General features: G+C 36.8%; 1 protein-coding gene across 1 annotated transcript; it reads right to left on the bottom strand.

Annotated features, from left to right (window-relative positions):
- Positions 1-643: 643 nt before the first annotated feature.
- LOC123774776 (godzilla E3 ubiquitin protein ligase) lies at positions 644-20,959 on the bottom strand. The gene is made up of 11 exons (XM_045769371.2): positions 20,611-20,959; positions 18,234-18,392; positions 17,450-17,602; positions 15,584-15,776; positions 13,177-13,288; positions 10,607-10,712; positions 8,469-8,643; positions 6,854-7,038; positions 5,002-5,203; positions 4,123-4,263; positions 644-3,393 (listed from the first exon to the last, which is right to left on the bottom strand). The coding sequence occupies exons 2-11, from the start codon at positions 18,255-18,257 to the stop codon at positions 3,224-3,226; spliced, it is 1,461 nt and encodes a 486-aa protein (XP_045625327.2). The 5' UTR covers positions 18,258-18,392; positions 20,611-20,959; the 3' UTR covers positions 644-3,223.
- Positions 20,960-21,470: the final 511 nt, after the last annotated feature.

Raw genomic sequence — 21,470 nt, 5'->3', positions numbered from 1 at the left:
ACATCATCAATAGGTTCGAGATCGACCACAAGTGCAGATTCTAAATTGAGCAAATGATATATGTGGAGAGCTAGTGTCATAAGTGTGCTACATAGCCTTCCCGGTTTGGTGCCTTCTTTTGATAATTACTTGCTTACTTTCTAGTGTCATAATTGACATGTTTATCCTGCACACGGGCCCCCCCCCCCCATCCAGTGGGCAGCGGTGGATAGGTTACAATTACTTAGTTACTACCTACAGTTTGCAAACTGGGGATATTTGGCTATCATATCCTTATGCCTAGTCATCTGCATTCACTTTCTTTAAACCTTTTTTTGACTCTTTCTAAAGATACATATTTTATGCATCCTTATTTGTAAGAAAATGAAAGTCAAGTCCTTTGTAAATGGAAGACTATTAGCTCAACGCATTTGGAGGTTTTGGGACATCATTGATGAATACAATAGAGTATAGGGCCATTTATCTCTCACTGAATTAAGAGTAGACGGTGTCAAGCGACCAGATTCAATAGTAATACAGTGTCAAAAGTTTCATGTAGGTCAGCAAAGCACAAATAGGTGCTCATCTTGTCTAGAGCCAAGTATAGCAAGTAATACTATCTATACTGCTAGTTATGGCTCTTTCAGGTTAATAAATAAATATCTAGTATAAGAGCATATATTGATATTCAGGCTATACAACACCCATATGTGGGATTATCTTATAAGTATCATATTATACATATCACAAAGGACACGATATATATGAACCATTGCATTCTTTATAAAAGCATCAAACTTGATTAATCCTTAAACACTTTCATCAGTTGTCAATGGATTCTTTGACAACCTCAAAAAGCCTACAGGTTAGAAATTACATAATGGAAAAATAACAATCCATTATATGAATATACACAGACACACACACACACATCTTCCATTTGTGCCCCAGCATCCCAAATGACAACCTGCTAATATATCATGTAACATTTGATGGAAATTAATCTCCAATGACAAAGAATATAAAAGTTCATTGCTAAACAACTTACAATGTCATGATCTTAAAAATTCGGAATTACCAGTATAATTTAAAATATTAGTTTCCTACTTTACGTAATAATCTACTTACACCAAGCAGTACACATATATATTACTATCATTTGTTGCTAATATCTAGTTTCCAAACACAGACATATACTATACATACAAAAACTCTCTAGTTAACCATCACTAGGAAAAAAAAAAAAGTCACCCCTTCAAATTTACAACTGTAGGTGATGTTCCCTAAAAAATATGCACTCTAATATATCAACACATCTCTCAAACTCTACTTAGGAGTAATTACATTATTGTATTTTTTTTTTTTAGTACAGTGCACCAAGTTAAAGAAAAGCAAAGTACTGCATCTTGTATTGCAATAAAAATCACTTTAGGTATACAACCTATTTTTGCTTCTTAAACCAATTAATATATAGAAACAGACAATGCTGACAAAAGGTTAAGAAAATAAACACTGTCTTACACCAGGGAGTGTGGGGAACCAGCACCACACACCGCATGTGACAATGGGAATAAGAAAATCAGGAAGAGTATGCATACTGGCTGGATATTGGTGTCAAATATATTAATCTATAAATGAGCGGGTTCTTATTATAATGCAGGTTAAGTATCATCTGCGGGCATGAGAGACGGTCACATAATTAGTTTATATTTTAAACATTTGTTCAAGTATTAGCGTATCAGCCTTTTGCTTTGAATACAATAATTCGACAGCTCAAGTATATTTTGGAAATCACAACTGCTATGTAAATATATATCTAGGAGCAAACCTTAAAACTCTTGAGACAACAAATGCATTACCAATCATTAGGTCCTTGTTCTATCAACTAAAAATACATGTGTGTAATTAATAAAGCCGCAGCAAAGAAAATATATATTCATGTATATAATAAACACTATAAAGAAGCATAACAGCACTTCATAACATTCTGTGCAGTCTGGAGATTAATAACATTTAAAAACTTATGTCTCGTTCTTTTTTTTTTTTTGGACAGTTTCAACTCCCCTCGCTCTCTGTTATGAAATACCTTCTATAATATTCACTCTTAATGCTGAAACTTCGTGATCAACAACTGGCACAACCAAATGTAGAATATACTGTGAAAGTAAGGTTTAGGAAGACCGACAGTACAGTAACAAGAAATGTGGTTTAAAATGATCTTCAGTACTGTACTGCATAATAATGTACAACATGTTATTTGTACAAGCATTTCAATTTCAACTTTGGTAGTCTGTTAGATCAATTAAGCAAGACTATTTTTTAAAGACTATACAAAACAGTGGTTTAGGCACTAGATTTATGTCTTAACGTAACTCCTCATATATATAATCCAAAGAATACTGTACAAAAGTTACACATGATGATCCCCAACACTGACTAATCATCATGTGATCAGTGATTACATGTTAGTGATCACTCATCGCCAACATGTATGTGGCATATTAAGTTTAGAAGACGTCTAACTTGTAGCATCTAATCAAGGATATTACAATTTAAAAAAACAAAAACAAATGGCGTTTGCATGCGTGTGTTAATGAGGTAGGAACTACTGACCTCATAACCAACAGGTAACAAGAATATTGACATGCAGAGAACTGAAGTTGATGTCATGGGGGGAAAGTCAGAGATTTAAGCACTAAAATGCTCACAGCCACTGTAGTCTTGGTGGGGCACACAGTGAGCATCATAATGCTTATCTGGAAAACAACAACATTCAAGGTGAAAACGAACGTAACTTTGCAAGGATTAATGACTTTTTTTTGCAAATTTGCTTGTAATTTTGGTTCCTATTTAACTAAATTGTCTAATGTAAATTTTGTTCACCAATTTTGTTTAACTGCATATTACTTTGGTTATCATAATACTTATATGCTATACCCACATTAGGGCAAAAACAAATTTTTAGCACAACTTCAGTAAGTCACTTAATAATAATTTACATTATATATACAGTATAAAAATATCTTTACAAAGAAACCTAAGTTTAAATATGTAGCTTCTTCTTCAAGTAGCAATGTATTTCTGCAATTAAGTCATAATAAAAATAACTACAGTAAAGTGTACCTAGTTGTATGTGATGTAGATTACTCAAGCAACTTATTGGTTACAAATGTTCTCAAGCAAACATAAAAGTTACCATAAACAAAAATACTACCAAATAGACATCAAAGTAAATCTTTTTCGTTCACACAACATAATCGCGTTCAGATCCTGCATCTCCATATGACTGAGAAGGTTGTGGCACTAGTGAGGAGCCAGACGCTGGGGAGTTGACAACATCAACAGCAATTTGTACAGGACCAGGAGGGGTGCCGTGGGAGGATAAGCTGCTATTCCTCGACAAGCTGCTTGAATCTAAAGAAAAAGGGATGCACGTTATAATACCGAGTCGTTTTCCCGCCTGAACCCACATGTGGTTCAGAGCTTTTCCCCGATTACTGGTAAATATTTGAGCATCTAATTACCAAATTCTTTTAGTTTACATTTAGGTCATATCTAGGAATTTGGGTACACAACCTAGTATACAAATGTGCCATGTACAGTACAGTAAATGCTGTGTAGAGTGGATGCTCTACAGTCTACGCTATCAAAACAATTAAGCAATAATGCTGGTTCGATCCTGCTGTCTCAATCCAAGGATTTACTCAAAGACTTATCACATTATTGTGATTTCATTGTGTATGGAACTAAGAAATATATTGATTACACTACCAACATTTGTCTTTAAATAATTAAACAAATAATAATAATTCAGAAAAAAAGTATTGAGGCAGTGTTTTGGGATGAACTGTGGTAAAAAAAAATGGCAAAGATATTAAATTTATTTCTATCCTTGGTACTGACAACTTACTCTATGCATTCTCATGTAAAACCAATTTGTTCAGCTGTTACTCAGAAAGTAAAATGGGAGTCTACGGGACACAATTTCGTGTTTTAGCAAAATATTCCATGCATCTTCTATATTTGTACTAGTGTTTTTCTTTGCAGACAAGGAATCTATGAACATTCAATATATATATTATATATATATATATATATTATATATATATACACACCACACACACACAGTACATTACAACTTGCCTCTAATGCTGATAGGTCTGGGAGAGTCGTGAACAATGACACAAACTGTAGCTGGCGGCTCTTGTGACGACTGGGGAGAATTAACCTCCCCCTCACAGACTGCGTGTTCCGGGCTACCACTTACAACCTGGGCGCTGTTTCCTGTCAAAAAAATTATAGCCCTAAAACATACATTATCGCATGTAGCATGTAGCCATTTCAATCCTCTACAAAGCAGTTCATTAGCAGCGAATGAGATCCTGTGCAAGTTGAGTGTCAAGCCTATAAAAGTCAGAGGCAGACAGGCAGGCTTACTTGAAAGACAAAACATGAGAATAACTTTATCATACAAAACTAATTGAACTATGTACATTATATTTCTTGTGTGTTTGGTAGAAATCCAAAGCATGATAAAATTTTACGTTTATATGATCATATATACTCCGGACTGCACGGGATTATATATAATCATTATAGTGAACATAGGTTATATACAATCAAACACAGTATAACTGGAAACAGTTTCTTTGGCATCCCTTGCAAAGAGAATTTGGAGACAAGACAGGCATGAAAAACAACATTTCATGAATAGTTTACTAATCTGTATGTGCATCTGCGTGCAGTATATGCGGTACAGATGCACGTGGTATATGCGGTGCAGACACACACAGTACATGCAGTGTAGATGTACACAGTATATGCAGTGTAGATATAACACATTACATATGGTGCACACAGTATAAACACAGCACAGATGATCCAGTATACATGGTGCAGATATACACAGTATACACAGTGCAGATGCACACACTATACACAGTGCATACACATACACAGTATAAATAGTGAAAGATGCACAGATTTCTAAGTTATGCACTTGACCATCAGTTTAATCTTTACCAGAGACTTCATTTTTTTCTTCTTCTCTTTGTTCCTCTTCATCCTCACCCTCCTCCCCCTCCCCCTCCTCGTCATCTGTGGACTCGGCCAAACGTTGATAGCCTTCCGGTCCACATTCCACATTGTGGGACACATTTCTTCTAAGCCTACGCCTTCTCCTGCGTTCGTCTGCTAGTCGTTGGGCTTCTTGGAAAGGATTTTCCTGAACAACAGAGTGCACTGGTTAACCGGATGCTAATTAATAAGAAATTGTTTACAAATATATTATACAGTACTGTAATATTATTACATATATATATAATAGCTAAAGATTATTACCTTAAAACATACAAATTAATCTTAAATTAACTAAAAAATGTAAGTCCAGGCCACATTAATTACAAATCTAGGGAGGTATCTAGATCTACCACTGTCTGTGTTACTATACAAATGGTCAACACAATCAGATACCCCTGAAAAAAACTATTCTAGATGGGTCAAACCACCAACCATGAGAGAGAGACAGCTGGAGCAAAATCCTGAAAAGTCGATACAGACAAAAGAGGACAATAGGAGCTGTGGAACGAGCAAAAAGCAGAAGATACCTCTCCCAAGCAAACCAAGAAGGCAGTACAGCACAAAGCTATGCCACTGGAATGAGGCATAACTAAGCAAACTACATTATAGGCTGCTCCTATGACCCATAGGAGCAGCCACCACAGGAAGGTGGAATACTGGGCATGGGCAAAAGGCTGACGTAACAAGGGAACGAGCCCAAGGCTGCCCTCCACAAAAACAGTGGCATATGGCTGCCCACACAAGGACAAAGGCCTGAAAGGGTGCTGGAAAGGAAAGGGCTTCAAAAGGAAAGGACTTCAAAAGGAAGGAGGGGTTGGCAGTTTGGAAAATGAAGAAGCCTCGATGGAACAACCGTCTCAACTACCTCCATGTCTGATTTAGAAGAGGCAACCCCTGAAGCTGGCCGAGCCACATCCCGAACTAAAACCCTGCCCCTACCTGGAAACCCTCAGATGTTTTGGGGCTGGAAGCAGGGAATGGGTGGGGAGGGAGGATCAGAAACATGACGAACCATGCCCTAAGATAAAGGAAGAAGTGGTGTAGATGGAACCAAGATGGAATTCACTAACATCTCCAATTCCAGGTCCCAAAACACCAAATAGGTCAGCTGTGGCGGCATCCAACCCGGATATAACCGATATGTCCCCAGGTTCAATACCTAGACCACTGCAACCTAGCAAAACAAATAAGCAAAGCAGTAACTGCATGGTAAGCTCTAACCTCATCAGAAAGAAGAATCCCATTGGAAGAACAAATCCCCATAAGACAGGGTTGAATGCTAATATATAACATTAATCTATATTTGAGAAAATGCTTATTTTGAATTTGCAAGTTAAGCATGTTAAAATGCTTAACACAGGAAAATGAAGAGCATGTTAAAATTAATGAATGCATCTTTGAGGTCGACTGCTGGATAGAATGAACCTGGTCTGAGGGCGGGTTCTTTTTGTATCCGGCTTTGGCTGTTTAGGTTTTCTTACTTTCTGGATCCCTTCCCCGGTAAGGTGAGTGTCATCTTCTCCCTGCTCTTCTTAAAGGGGGGCCAGGTTCTGTCTGCCCCCTGGAAGGCCTAAGAACTTTATAGCTGATGTGGCCTAGAAGTTGGGAGTCATCTCTGTAAGATAGCTTCAGGGAGCCACCAGGACTCGCCCAGAAATTGCAGTTTCATTATATTCAATGCTGGTTTTTTTAATTAAACTTGATTGCTCCCAACGCAAGATCCTACTTACCTTCAGTTAAGAACTACACTCATTTGATAACGTAAAACAATACAGAATAAAAACTTTTAACATACCCTCTGACTGTCGAATGTGCCCCCTTGTGTGCCACCTTCAGAGTTGATCAAAGGGCTATTCTCATCCTCCGAGTCTGTTTCCAGATCGGAGGGCCTCTCGTCCCCCGTAAACACTTTTCGTTTGCATACAGGACACACACGACGATTCTTCGTCAACCATGGGTCAATGCACTTTGCATGATAGGCTAGAAATAAAAAAATAGAACTGTAGCTGCTAATTTATACAGCTAAATTTTGAGCCTATAAATCACATGTAAATCAGACAGTGTTAAGACTAGTAAGCTATGTAACTTCTACTATTAAATTTTGCATAAATCATTCAGATTATCATTTAATTAAAATCATAATATTTTTAAATCAACACTTCATATTATGCAGTCGCTAAAGCAGTTCTCAATTGGTAGGAGCATGCCCGTCCTCCCATTAAAAATATTTTGAAGACTTCTAATTTACAAACTAGCCTACTGTACATACATTTGTAGTCAGGCATTATCTACTGATGTGTATAAATAACTGGTCCTTGTTGCATTGAGGTTAGGGGGTTTCTTTTAAATAATATCCAATTAGGGCAGTTTAGCAGTAAATAGGTACCTGGGAGTTAGACAGCTGCTACGGGTTGCTTCCTGGAGATGTGTAACAAAAAGAAGGCCTGGTCGAGGACCGGGCCGTGGGGTCGCTAAGCCCCGAAATCATCTCAAGATAACCTCAAGAAGGGCAAGGTTGCCAGCTCTCAGAGGGTCATCAAACATTGACACCCATGAAAATCTCTACTGCCTACAAATGTTGGTTGAAATTACACCCACAAATAACAGGACAACTTCAAATTCAACCACAATTCTATTTACAGTACTTGAACTGTTCATACTAAATTAAAAAAAAATTTTGATAAAATCTAAGAATTTTGAAAAAATTCAAAATTTTTAAAATTTTTGTATAAATTTTGCAACTTCAAATATTTTGAATTTTACAAATTTAGAATTTTTGAGAATTTTAAATTAAACTGAATTTTGACTAAGGAGAATTTTGAACTTTTTTTATGAAAAGTCATGATGATTTCAGAAAAATTTATTTTTTCAATGTCTGATTTCTCTCTACACAATAGTAGATTGTCATTTCAATGTAAACATTTTATGGGCTATATATTGTTGACTGAGGCACAGTATGTGATTTTCACATGGATTATCGTTTGTAATGTACTGAATGCAATAAGGATCTAATTTTGTTTGTAGGTTTCAATTTTAATGCCATTATTCATCCGAGTCGTGGAGTTTTTCTTTTTACATTATTTACTACTCTACAGTTAGTACTGTACTGCTGGTAATGTACTGCACAGGTAATGATGAAAGGATTTTTTTTTCAAGGTATTTCCAAAGTTAGGCTAATCATTTTGTGAAATTTCTGAACATTGGACCGTGACAAATGTGTTTGAAAAATTAATAAAACTTGTTGGAAATGTACAGTACCTCCATGATATTCTAGTCTATGTAAAGAATATTGCAAGCAAGCTGATGATATCCACCTCTATACAGTTTGTTTTGTATAGTTCCAAGCTTTAGGTTATAAAGATTTTACAATAAAAAACCAACATTATACTCATTTACAACACTGCACTTACCATGTTCGCAAGGCAGTATACGTAGTTTATCATTATCTACATAATCCTCCAAGCAAATGGCACAGCATTCGTACGGGTCTCCTTTCTTGAATTTATGAACGGGAAGCTTTTTAAGTGCTCTGGATGACAGACGATGACGACGAGAGCGCCGGTAATCACGGACACATTTCACAACCTAGAAAAGTAAAGCTCACTATCAAAAAAGCAACATGCAATTGGTTTATATACTAAAACTGCAACTTATAAATGCTTACATTTTTTAAAGACAAAATTTAAATCATGAGAGGCCATTTATCATTAGCTAAAAATTCAAGCATATAATCAAACTCGGGAATTAAACAATACTGTATTTTAAAGTACAACTGTCATAATCGTTTTAGCCAAAAATAGTAGAGTACTGTACTTTCTAGTGTATCAAAATACAGGGAAATTGAGTTGCGCTCTTCATCACTCAACAAGATATTTTCAACATTTAGAATTATTACAGCAATAAACCATGTTGTGTAGCAAAGCAAAGTGAATAATTTGCAGGTTCATCATAACAAGAAAACTACATTTCATACCCAAGAAAGCAGAGGTACAATAACGATACAAAATTACTCTACATGTTGGGATGAACTCTACACCACAAACTATTTCGGCAGCACACGACAACTAATATGCAGTCGTTCCATACCATAGTTATGCAGAAGGACAAGAGCATGCCCAACAGGAGAGCAATGTACCCCAATATAAATGGTGTCCAATTCATAATGGAGCCATTTGTAGGAGTTATTTTCAATTCATAGTCACTTTACAGCATGAAAAAAAAAATGCTTAACATTTAACAGTAAGGAAAATACAGACATAATAAAGAGTTAAATTATAAGCACCAACTGACTTATATCCCAACTTCTGACTACATCAGAAATAAGTTAAAATTTGACAAACCTTGTCTAATAATTAGTAGTGCTATTAGACTGCTAATTATTTCATTGTGTACTTCAGATGTTGTACTGAATAATCAATTAAAACATTTAAAACCATCGACTGCTAAATTTGGATTTACACATGACTCAAAACTCATGCTGCACATTACAGTGATTTTCCCTTTATAAAAGTTTCTAGTAAATTTAAAATCTATTTTTTTATATTTTTGCAAGCATATGTTTTGAGATTGTTATATAATTCAAAATCTTATAAATTGTGAATTATAATGGTGAATAGTTTTGCGTCCTTTAAGGGTTAGCAGCTCACAGTGTGATGACGTGTTGCTTGTTTTTCTTTAGAGGAGTTTCTAGCCTCTGTCCGGTCTCAAGTTACAATTTTTCTACCAGGAGCAGTCCGAGGACAGCTCGAGAAGAGAAAAGAAGTGCAAGACCAAAACCAAATGCCCACGAGCTATCAACCCCTACCGTTTTGCCTGAAATGCTGTGCGTATTAGTGGCTTTAGGCATAGTATGTACTTACTCTATCTAGAAATTTAACATTCTGTTTGTAACTCATCTTGTATATATATGTACTTTTACCTAAATAAGCATTGATTTTAATTTATTTATTTATTTATTTATCTATGTAATATATCTTAAGTGTATGGGGGTATTGCTATATGAGGCATTTCTCCTTCCCTGTTCCTTTAACAATTTTTTTTCCCCACCAACTCATACTTTCCCCATATCTATTCCCATACCACTATCTAGTTTAAACCCAAACAAACCCCTCTAACCGCAGATTCCAACGAGTTGGCAACAGCAATAACCCCAGCCCTAGATAAATAGGCTTAATATAACTTAAGAGATATTATTGTACTGTACTTCATAACTAACTATTTTCAGAGCAACATTTCTAACACTTTCATTTACCTAAACTCTGGACCGTAACTGAAAACTAAACAAAGCATAATGGCTAAAATTTAAGAAAACACGGCTTCCAGGAAATTACATTACCTAAGGATTCAAATTTCACCACAGCCACCCTCTGGAATTCAGACTTTTTCCAACATATCTGAAATCTGAAAGGGCAATCCAGTGGACTAGTTTGAGATTCATTGTTTAGAGGGATCCTCTACATGTAGAGCTGGGATGTTTGAGGAAGCACCGAATATACAAAACATACATGTATGGCCAAGCTCTACAGATAATGAACAAGCCAGAACTTACCATAAACGTGAGCATAACTATGAAGCAGATACCAATGGTGATGGCAAAGGGTACCAAGTAGTTTTGTAGGTTGAAGGGAAGGTCATCAGTTATCTCCAGAATGTACCTACAGGAAATAGTCGGTATTACTAGTGAGGCACGAGGAGTCTCTCATTTTATGAATATTGGTCAAATAAGATTCTGAAGGGAGGCGTGGAATGCAACTTGTGTTAATGTTTAGCATATTACACAGTTTTTAATAAAAATTTAATAGCAGCAGCTAATCTAGCACTATACAACATTAGCAAAATAAGCAGAAACAAGTAGGGTTCTTCAAAGTACAGGTCGTGATCTAGTAACGGGTTATGAGATGCTTATCACTGGGTTGCAAGGTCGAAAACAAAGAATACATTTTAGTTACCTTACTAGCATACCTTGTAACTAAAATATTATTCACAACTATTTTCATAAAATATTACTTTTATTTAGTGCTTATTACTTATTTCTATTAATAGTTATTTATGAAAGAAGCATTTTGAAGTTAAAAATAATATCAGGGAACAACAAATGCATGTACTGAGAGATACAGATAAGAGGGGAGCACAAGGGAAGAGAATTATAGAGAGCAAGAGAAAGAGAATTAGAGACAGAATAAGAGAGAAAATGTGTATCCTTTACTGCCTCACACACATGTTCCAAATATGTCTTGACCTAGAGACTGGTACAGAAGCGAATGAAAAGTCACTTGGCTGTGATTTTGTTGGACAGAAAGTGTGGGAGTATATTACAATTATTTTGTTTTTACTTTGTCCCATGGGACAAGTTTATTGGGCAGTATCAATCATCCTGCAATTGACTATACTGCATAGCAGCAAATACCCCCACCTTGTGCCCAGATGCAATGGGGACTCGCCTAACTGTCTGAAGTCAACAGACTGTCACACATGGGACTGATATGCTAGCATTATATTCAGAATATTTTCACCCTAATCAAGAATTTTACATCAGTCACACATTGATCAAATGAGTAAGAAGGTTTAAATTAACCCCTAGGCTGTGATTATAGGCTATTGACAATCTCTAGGGAGTCTGAGGTTATCATCAAAAGATGATTTAAACAATTATTGTCTGGGATTTACATGTATGATGCAAATATTGATATAATTATAGTCTGCATAATAGGTCTATGTGGATGTAATAGATTTACCTAGATCCACGACAAAAATTCTACCACCATTTCATGGTACGAATGCGGTTGTCATCATGAATGTTACTAGGGAAATGTGGTCATATGACGATTTAAACAATTATTGTCTGGGTTTTACATGTATGATGCAAACATGGATATAGAAGTTCTCTGTGGACGTAAATAAAAAAAAACAAGTGATAAAACAATCAGTGAAACATCCGAGGATAAGACAGGAAGCGTCAACAAAGTCGAGCACCAGCATTGGATGTCTATGGAAATGGTGTTGCTGGGAAGATGACAATGCTGAGTGTGACAGCGCTCAAGTCCTCAGTGACCCACAAACTCACGATACGAACAAGACCAGATTGTGTTTACTCTGTGGGTGAGGAGGGGGGGGGGTCTGTGGGTTGATGATGGAAGGTAATTAACACTTACAGTGCAGCTATCATCATACGTTGATTCATGTGCAATGTGTCTATCATATATATGTTGATTTCAACATTGGTACCGACTTTCTTGTTAATTATCATAGAGAATATTAACATCAGTATTAATCAGTAACATATAACATATATTAACTTTGGTATTTAATATCCATGATTATAAAGTGGACTTCCCACCCTTGCAAACACACAACGTAACTGTCCCTATGATTCCCTTGTTACAACTTGTAATAAAGTTGTTACATCTTGTTATAATGTTTTTTTTATGACGTATTAGAACATTGTTACAACTTGCAATATTGGTTGTTACAATTGTTAGGTGTTAAAACGTGTTCGAACATTGTAGCAACATCGTAGTTTCGTCACGTGTGTTTGGTGGGCATATATTACTAACTTTCAATTATCTATACAATTGGCTTTTCAGGACCATACCCCCCTCATATTTCTGAAGAGCCACCAGTATTTAACTATTTGTTTTCTCTATACTGCACAGCATTATGTATCAATCACGGGCACACGTCTTTATAAGAAAAAAAGAAAAAACAAAAACGTGGAATGTTGAAAGGTTTATAGACATTTGTACACTTAGCGATGCCACGCACAAACTATATTGCACGTCACAATTTTTAGGCATTTTGACTGTCTTTACAATTATGAACTTTGGTAGTGGCCCACTTTGCTTTGCAAGATGGGGCCACTGAAGTTAATAACTGTTTATGAATCAAGTAAGGAAAGAGACCTGGGCATGTAATAATACCAGTCTAAACACGAGACACACACAAACTGATCAGCAGCAGCATATTAAAACAAACTAAAGCAAGATGTTAGACAGAGAAAATTAAGCCGGGCCAAAAATTCACATCTGTTAAGATACAAACAAAAATGAGATGATGAGACTAGTACAAGAGATAAGACAAGTCTTCCTGATCTGCATATGTATTCAGCTGAAACAAACTTACCCTTTATCATAGAGGAAGTTTTCAATAATCATAAATGCATCATCTTGCCCAATGAAGACTGATGGTATATTCACTTTCTCTGACAAACTTTGGTTGTCGGAACCCATGGGCTCTGCAAAGAAAGACTTAACAATTACTACATTCAAATATAAAATATTTATATATAATTCTTGGTTTACAGTGAAAAACAAATTTCTTTCCTACATTGACAATGTTCACACAGTTTAATGAGCATACATGGAATCTGCCAAGTCATGTTATGTTAAAAGTTTTATGAAGAAGCAGTATATGTGCAAGAGTTAATGATGCAAAGAGACTGTTTTCATACTTACACAAATATATGATAGGATTGTGGCATGTCAACTTGGTTCAGCATAAATATGGATGGATTTACGAGAAAGATCATGGTAAAAAAAAAAACAGAACAGTAAAACAATCTCTACCTCTTTCCCTGGGTTCGGTTGTTGCTCCAGGTCCTAGCTCGCTTGGAGACTTACCAGGGAAGACTAGTCCTGTTGGCCCCTTTGGTGCCAAGCCCAGCCTTGGTTTCAGGCGCTGCTTGCTCGGTGTCTGAACTCAAAGGTCTTCCCGCAGCTCCGCCTCTTTCAATGATCAGTCTGGTTCAGTAGTGGCTGGTTCAATCTTCTCCGCTCTTCACGTCTGGTCTTTTTGATGCAGGTTTATCACCACTTGAATGGTGATCAGGTGGTTTCGTTGATGGTGTCCTACCTGCGAGTTTCGTCTCGGCAGCAGTATGACGTTTCCTGATGGTCCTTTCGGCACTTTTTGACTCTTCCTAGGTTGTCTTCGATTTCTGATCAGGTTGTTTTGTCCTTTCTCTCTTGGTTGTTTTAGGACTGTCATCTTATGCTGAATACTGTCGCCTCGTATTGTGCGGCACTGGCAGAGCCTCTTCAGCTTGCTTTCGGGTTGGAGGTCACTTCTGCTCTGTTCTGCAAGCTTTCTCGGGCACTGTTTCACCTCCAGCCTGCTCATGCACCGCCGGAGCCATCCTGGACGTTGGACCAAGTGCTCTCTTTTCTCTCTTCTCGGTTTGTAGTAGCCCCTTTGGTTAAGGACTGTTTTGTCGTAACCCCTTCGGTTCAGGACAACGTTTGAAAGTTCGTGGCTTTGGCTGCTGTTTTTGTCAATGTCTTGGGCTGTCTAGGCAGCGAGTGCCGGCTGCCTTCCGGGTAAGTGCCTCTTTTCCTTTATCTTTGGTTAGGTAGCTCCAGGAAGCCAAAGGGGCTCTCCACAGCAAACCAGCATTGAATGTAATGAAACACCATTTTCTGGGCGATACCCAGAGGCTCCACGGCATCCTTCCCTCCCTCTGGTCAGTGTTTTTTCTAGTTTTTGATATCCAGCCTTTGAAGTGGGGTGGGTAGCCAGCACGGGAGGTTTGGAGCCCTCCCTTCCCTCTCCCGAGGAGGGGGAAGCTGCATAGACAGCGGTGCTGCTGTGGCATCTGTGATGAGTCATGCTTGTTTGCTTGTTTTCTGATTGGGGAGTTCTGCTTGCACTGTCAGCTTTCGGTTTGCAAAATTTTTAACCATATGCAGTTTGTTTTGGGATTCCTATCTTTCTGGATGCCTGACCTGGTTGATGGCAGATATAGGCTGCTTTCAACCACATGGAGGGGTGTCTATGGGCCACTGCTCCTCGTGCCTCTCCGAGGAGGCCAGGCTCTGGCTCGTGGTCCCCGGTAAGCATAGAACTCCATCAATTGCCTGTTGCCATGGTCTAAGATATACACATCAACCCAGTATAGCTCCAGGTAGCCTCCGGAGCTCTGCACAGAAAAATCTGTATATATATCTCAAGATTGAGGAGTGTACCACGATGGTCTGCGCTGATAAACAAATAAATAATGATAAGACTGGCAGAGAAAATTAGTGAATTTAAGAATAGTGGGAGAGAAAAGCCAAGGTAATGAGCATAACATGGAAAGTATCAGACAGTGAAAATTCGGCGTGAACAGTGCATTGGACATGGTAAGGGACAAGGCTTGGTGATAATCTATGAGGAGTGAATGTGTTTTTAATTTGTGTAACAACCCATGAGATCTACACACAATTTTAAGATGTGGTGAGGGGGTGCTATTTCAAATAATTTGGAGAATGGAGGTCCTTGTTCCTTCATATATGTCAATGACATGGTAATAGTTTTTTCCGGGTCAATGCCTTTCCACCCTACGAATATGTGAAAGGAGGTAATGATGATGATGATGATGATGAACAAGAGTTATGCGAGTAGCTTTACATATTCAACTGCATTTCACAGTTTCCCTTTTTCATGGGGCTGGAAAGCATGGCTATTGCCTTTTCCAATTACAATACAACTTGTGAATTACAGTACAATATTTCTCTTTTTTGTAATGCAAAGGTTAAAAAAAGCCAAGACTTACGTATGGAATTTGAACCAACATTGTGAACAATAACAGCATCATAGCCGGCAATTTGAGTATTTAGTACTTTCTCAACGAATGCACAGTTGTATCTCTTCACAATTCCAATCCACGGTCCAGTAATATTCTTGGACTTTGGTGGTGGTCGTACCTTCGAGCATGCATCAGGAGGCGTCACATAAATTGCATAACCCTGTTAAAATTAAGCAAATTTTAAACTATAAAAATAGACTAGATACACTTAGTAAGCAATTAATTAGGTACCACTAATGCATTTTCAACTAATTTATCTACTCTACTTACTAATATGTATATAATATATATATATATTTATGTCATGATATAGTATGTTAATGATACTGTAATAGTATAACCTTCTTACACATTCTCTACTTTTTGAAATAAACACAACTGGCACATACATACACACACACACACACACATTTTATATTTATATATATATATATATATATATATATATATATATATATATATATATATATATATATATATATATATAAAAAACAACCTTCCTCCTCTTAAGAAAGTACTTTTTGTAACTATGTGGAACATAGTACACATATTGATGAAATGGACAATTAGAAAGTAGAATTTCGTAAAAATGAATTTGGACAAACCGGGAAAGGTTTTGTATTTGTTGCTAAAGAAATCTAACCTAACCCTCTTAGGCCTTATACACACTATCCGAGGCCTACGATGGGCCACATTGTTACTACAAGTACTATCTAAACAGGATGAGAGGCTTATATATGACAGTACAAATTTATGGTTGATAAGTACCATCACACTTATCACATAAAGCACCAGCACACACTACCGTTGACCAGACCACACACTAGAAGTTGAAGGGACGACGACGTTTCGGTTCGTCCTGGACCATTCTCAAGTCGATTTGAATCGACTTGAGAATGGTCCAGGACGGACCGAAACGTTGTCGTCCCTTCAACTTCTAGTGTGTGGTCTGGTCAACATACTTCAGCCACGTTATTGTGACTCATCGTCTGCACGCACTACCGTGTTTTGCTTGCTGCTTTAGCAGGAATTTTCCTCCGTGACTTGGAATATCAGCTACCTCAAACAATCACTATAAGCATATATTTGCAGAAAGTTTGAATGTCTTTTTCCATCTTTATTTATTTGTGGATATCCTTATCACTATATTTACCGGTAGCCTCTAGGTAGATGAGAAATTGACTATCAATGGTAACACCTCTGGTGATAATGCCTTCTGTATAAATAAAGGTTTACCTAAACAACTGTTGTTTTCTCACAAATAAATAGCATTATCCACCTCTTTAACCAGGCTGGCACACTTGTTGATTGACAAGAACGAGAACCACTAAAATTACAAAATTCTTTGCACTGCTCGCTGACAACTAACAACCATAAAAATTCCTCATTGTAATGAACTGCATCTTAACTAAAATAAAATATTCCTTGCTAGTTGTTAACAAAAGTAATGGTTTGTGAATGACTAACAAAGGCAAAATAATACTTTGAAGGAATGACCGATTGCAACACCTGCGTTTCTGCCCGAAACGCTTTGCGTAATAGTGGCTTTAGGCATTGTATGTACTAGCTCTATCTATTAATCCAACAAACTTTGTAAAATCTCTTGTATGTATGTACCTTTCCTAAATAAACATTTATTTATTTATTTATTTATTTATTTACCTGAGAGAATACTGTATAGGCAGATTTACATTTTCTCTTTTTAACCACTTCTTTCTACTTTTCCACTTACATAGGCTTATGGAAACAATCAACATTTTTCAACCCATTCACATTCATTAATGCAGGCATCACATTTCTAGAACATAGGTATTATTAGGGTTTCAAGGTTACCTTGAAGCCTGTTAGAGGAATAGGTGGTCCAAATAGTGCAGGAAGATCCCCAACTGCCGTAAATGTTTTATTGGTTAGTGTTGAAATAATAATCACATCTGCCTGGCACCAGTGAGCAAGACCTGCTAACATCCATGCTGCCAAAATAATCATCTGTAAGCAGTGAAATAAAAATAATTATTAAATAATTATAATTATTAATTAAAAATAATTATAATAATGGCTAAGAGCCGCAACCGGACACAACACATGATGCACCCCCGACCTGGCCAACCAAGCACCAATGACCCAAGGGCCCCTCCGGAAAGCCACCGTCTTGTTCTTCACCAGAAAAGGAGGAGACAGCTGCCAGACCAGAGCATCGCCAAAAAAGACAGTGCAGGCAGAAAACCGAGACCCTGGACAAGAGCTCCAAAAGTTGACCAGTACTGGGAGGGATGGGAAACGATGGAATGTGGAGGGGGGGGGGGGGAGCTCAAGTAGAGGGGATAAAAGGGGGAACCCAAACCATTTCCCAGTCAGAAACAAAACTGCCATGGAGAAAGAGGCAACAACTAGTGACAACAGCTGATATCAACCCCCCAAAACCAGCTCTTGGAATATAAAGCACATTCTACATATCTGATAAGATAAATTTTATATACTATATACTGAATAATTAAGCATTAAGATAATAAAACTGTACATTCATTAATATTCTTATGAATTAGTTAGAACAGCAGCAATAACAATTTTAACTAAATAATTTACAAAAATACTGCACTGTATAGACATTTAATCTTACCCTCTGTCTAGTACCAGCCTCCATTCCAAGGGCATCAGGATGTTTCACTGCTCCTACCAGAATGACTGTAGTTGCAATTTATTCAGATTCATTGATGTCCTGATTAACATCAAATGAAGATTGGCAATAAATATTTTGGCCACTGCCTCATGTTCTAGTCTGAAAAATAAAGGACGTATATGTAGTTTATTTTGCAGCCTGATAAAATCATACCCCAATTCCATGCGCAGCTAAATAATCAGTAAAATAGTCGAGAGCACAGCATGTCTCCCTTTGTGGCCAAACATTTAAGAACCAGGTTCAGTACTGTACTACATGTTACTATTGGAGTATTGCATAATTTTATTGAAATGAAGGGGGGTTATAGTATAGACCTGAAAATAAAGGATTATACAGTACCATATTGGCAAAATTCTCTCACAGATCGGTGATACAGTACTGCAAGTGTAAGTGTTGGGATATTGGCACCCGGAGAGCCAGACACCACTCTTCAATTTATATCCAGTTGCCTATACATACCACATTTATTTACTGCATCACATATTCACCTACAAACATGACTGTGGTGTTATTTTATAAACATTTCGTTTTGCTATTTCACTGCATTGGTGGTTTCCATAATGGTATCCTTTCCATTATAAAAAATCCTGGTTATTTTTATATCTATATATAATTTATATTTAATATATATAATTTATATTTATATTTAATATATATATATTTTTTGTTAAAATCCTGGCTAGAGGTAAGTGAGTATGCCATGAGTGAGTACTATATAATAATCGCGCATGGAGTTTAAATTATTGGTCACTCAATGAACTGCCTCATCAAGTGAGCCTGAAACTTCCCCCACCTGCTGTGCCTAACTCATCAAGTGAGTTTACCAGAAGTTTACCTCATCAACTTCAAGAGTTGTACTTTCCCAGCACTGACCGAGGCCAGGTTTCTCTAGTGATAACTTGCTCAGTCCGGCTGTTGCTTGAAGCAGACCACACAACCAATATATTCACTACAACTAATTAATCTAACCCTTCCTGCAGAAATTGATTGAGTGCCTCTTAATTTTCCACTTTTGTTATGGCAGTAGGTCTTATTTTTGGCTGTAGGTAGTTGATGAGCAGCAGGCCTACGATGCTCATATAGTATTCTCTGACTGTATGGCACCTATATTTTTTTTCACTGGGTTATTTTCCATTTCCTACCATCTCTCTCACTATAGTAAGTTAATATTTTACTGTGCATGTATGGGACCTGACCTTCGAGTATCTTTCATATATATATTATGATACCTTTCATTTCATATCCAGAATACATTTTAAGTGTTTTAAGATGATCCAAGTATTTTAAATATTTTACTTTATTTATTTTATACATTTACTTACTTTATTTATATACAAGAAGGTACATTGAGATAGAGTACATAACATTGGTATTCTTACCAATGTTCTTGGTATTGTATCTTACCAATATAAGATACAATATACTATACCATTCTTGGTATTGTATCTTACCAATACACACACAGCATTTCTGGCCAAAATGCTATGCACGTTAGTGACCTTGCAAGAATGTAAAAATACCAATCTTATGTAATCTCACAAGCCCATTGTACCTTCTTGTAAATAAAAATAAAAATAATAATAATAAAAATATTATTATTACATATTATTATTATTATTATTACATTCTTGCAAAGCTGCTATCATGCTATGCACCTGGTATAGCATATTATATAACATGCTATGCATGTTACTGGCCTTGTATTAGTTAGTATACTGTATGTTCTTTGTATTCCTTCTATTTCAACGATTTCTCTTGCCATAAAATAGGAAGGCATTTATCGAACAGTATTCAAGATGAGAAAGCACACCTGAATCCAAAAGCAGGAGCACTATAGTGATATCCATGGATTTGAAGGTTCTCAATCCACCCAGACATTTTCCTGGCTGACACTACACATTTACTGTTATACTCACTAAACATTAGGTCACCTAGCATTATTACTCCCACTAAATGTAACCCAATTGTGCATAGGCCTTCCAAAATAAAACCAAAATGCAAGCTTTTTAAATATAACACAGTAACTCCCCCATAAACTCTGAAGAACAATACAACACACTGAAATTCAACGAGCCCACATATGTAATGATGTACCAGGTCGAGTGAAGTATATGTACTGTACCAGGTCATGTGAAGTATATATATATATATATATATATATATATATATATATATATATATATACCAGGTCAAGTGTAGAGTACATGAAACAATAGCGAGGAACCAGCCATGTGAGGGTGAATCAGCACCACCACCGAGGGGTAAAAATCCCCCCCCCCCCGTGACCAAATATCCCACATTATCACACTGTATATACCTTTTATCTAGGAGGTGCACTGGGTATGGGTATTCCAGGAGACGATAGCAGGCGAGAGGTCGGAGCTGGTAGTAGTGGTGGTAGTGGTAGTAGTGAGTCTATAGACTCTTGCGCGAGATCTCTCAAGAGTAAATGGCCTTCCTAGTCAACTCCACCCCCACACACTCACTCAGACTCCCTGGGCCTTTTCTCTTCCTCCTCTCGCTCCTCTCTCACAACACTCGGGAGGATATCATGACTCGGGGGAAGGCCTAAGCACTGCCTAAGAGCCAGAATTTGTCTGCTTCTACTACACCAATAAGGCTTAATATTCTTTCCTTCTCACTGCGCATTTACAGCCTTGGAAATTACATACGGAACTCTTGCGTGAATATAGTTATTTTAGTGATTTAAATTAATTTGTTTATAAATATGTATGCCGGAAACTTATTTATATACTAACATTACACTATGTATATTAACCACACAAATATAATGTTATAAAGTGTTTAAAAATATGGTGTAATATTTGCTGGATTATAATCCGTATCTAGGCGATTGACACTTGAGCCTGGCTTCAAAATGGCGGGTTGTTTAAAATGACTTATTATTAAATGCATTGACTGCCAAATTTATTATAAGCTGGAGAGAATCCCTATGATATATAAACTATTTAGACACAGAGATAAATAACAACATTTGCAAATTTGCAGACCCCCAAGAGAATAACGCCGGAAATAAATTCGAAGACTAAAAATAGCTTCAAGGCTATCTAGACTTAAAAATTCAGTCTAAATATAATGAAATATAACAAATGCAGTTTAATGCTTTCAGATATAGGGTTCTGAACTTACAAGATAATATCTGGGTACGTAAAAGAT

This window comes from Procambarus clarkii, chromosome 68 (assembly GCF_040958095.1).
Source record: "Procambarus clarkii isolate CNS0578487 chromosome 68, FALCON_Pclarkii_2.0, whole genome shotgun sequence".
NCBI lineage: Eukaryota > Metazoa > Arthropoda > Malacostraca > Decapoda > Cambaridae > Procambarus > Procambarus clarkii.
The sequence above is the reverse complement of the archived record's forward strand: the minus strand, read 5'-3'. Positions and strand labels throughout refer to the sequence as shown.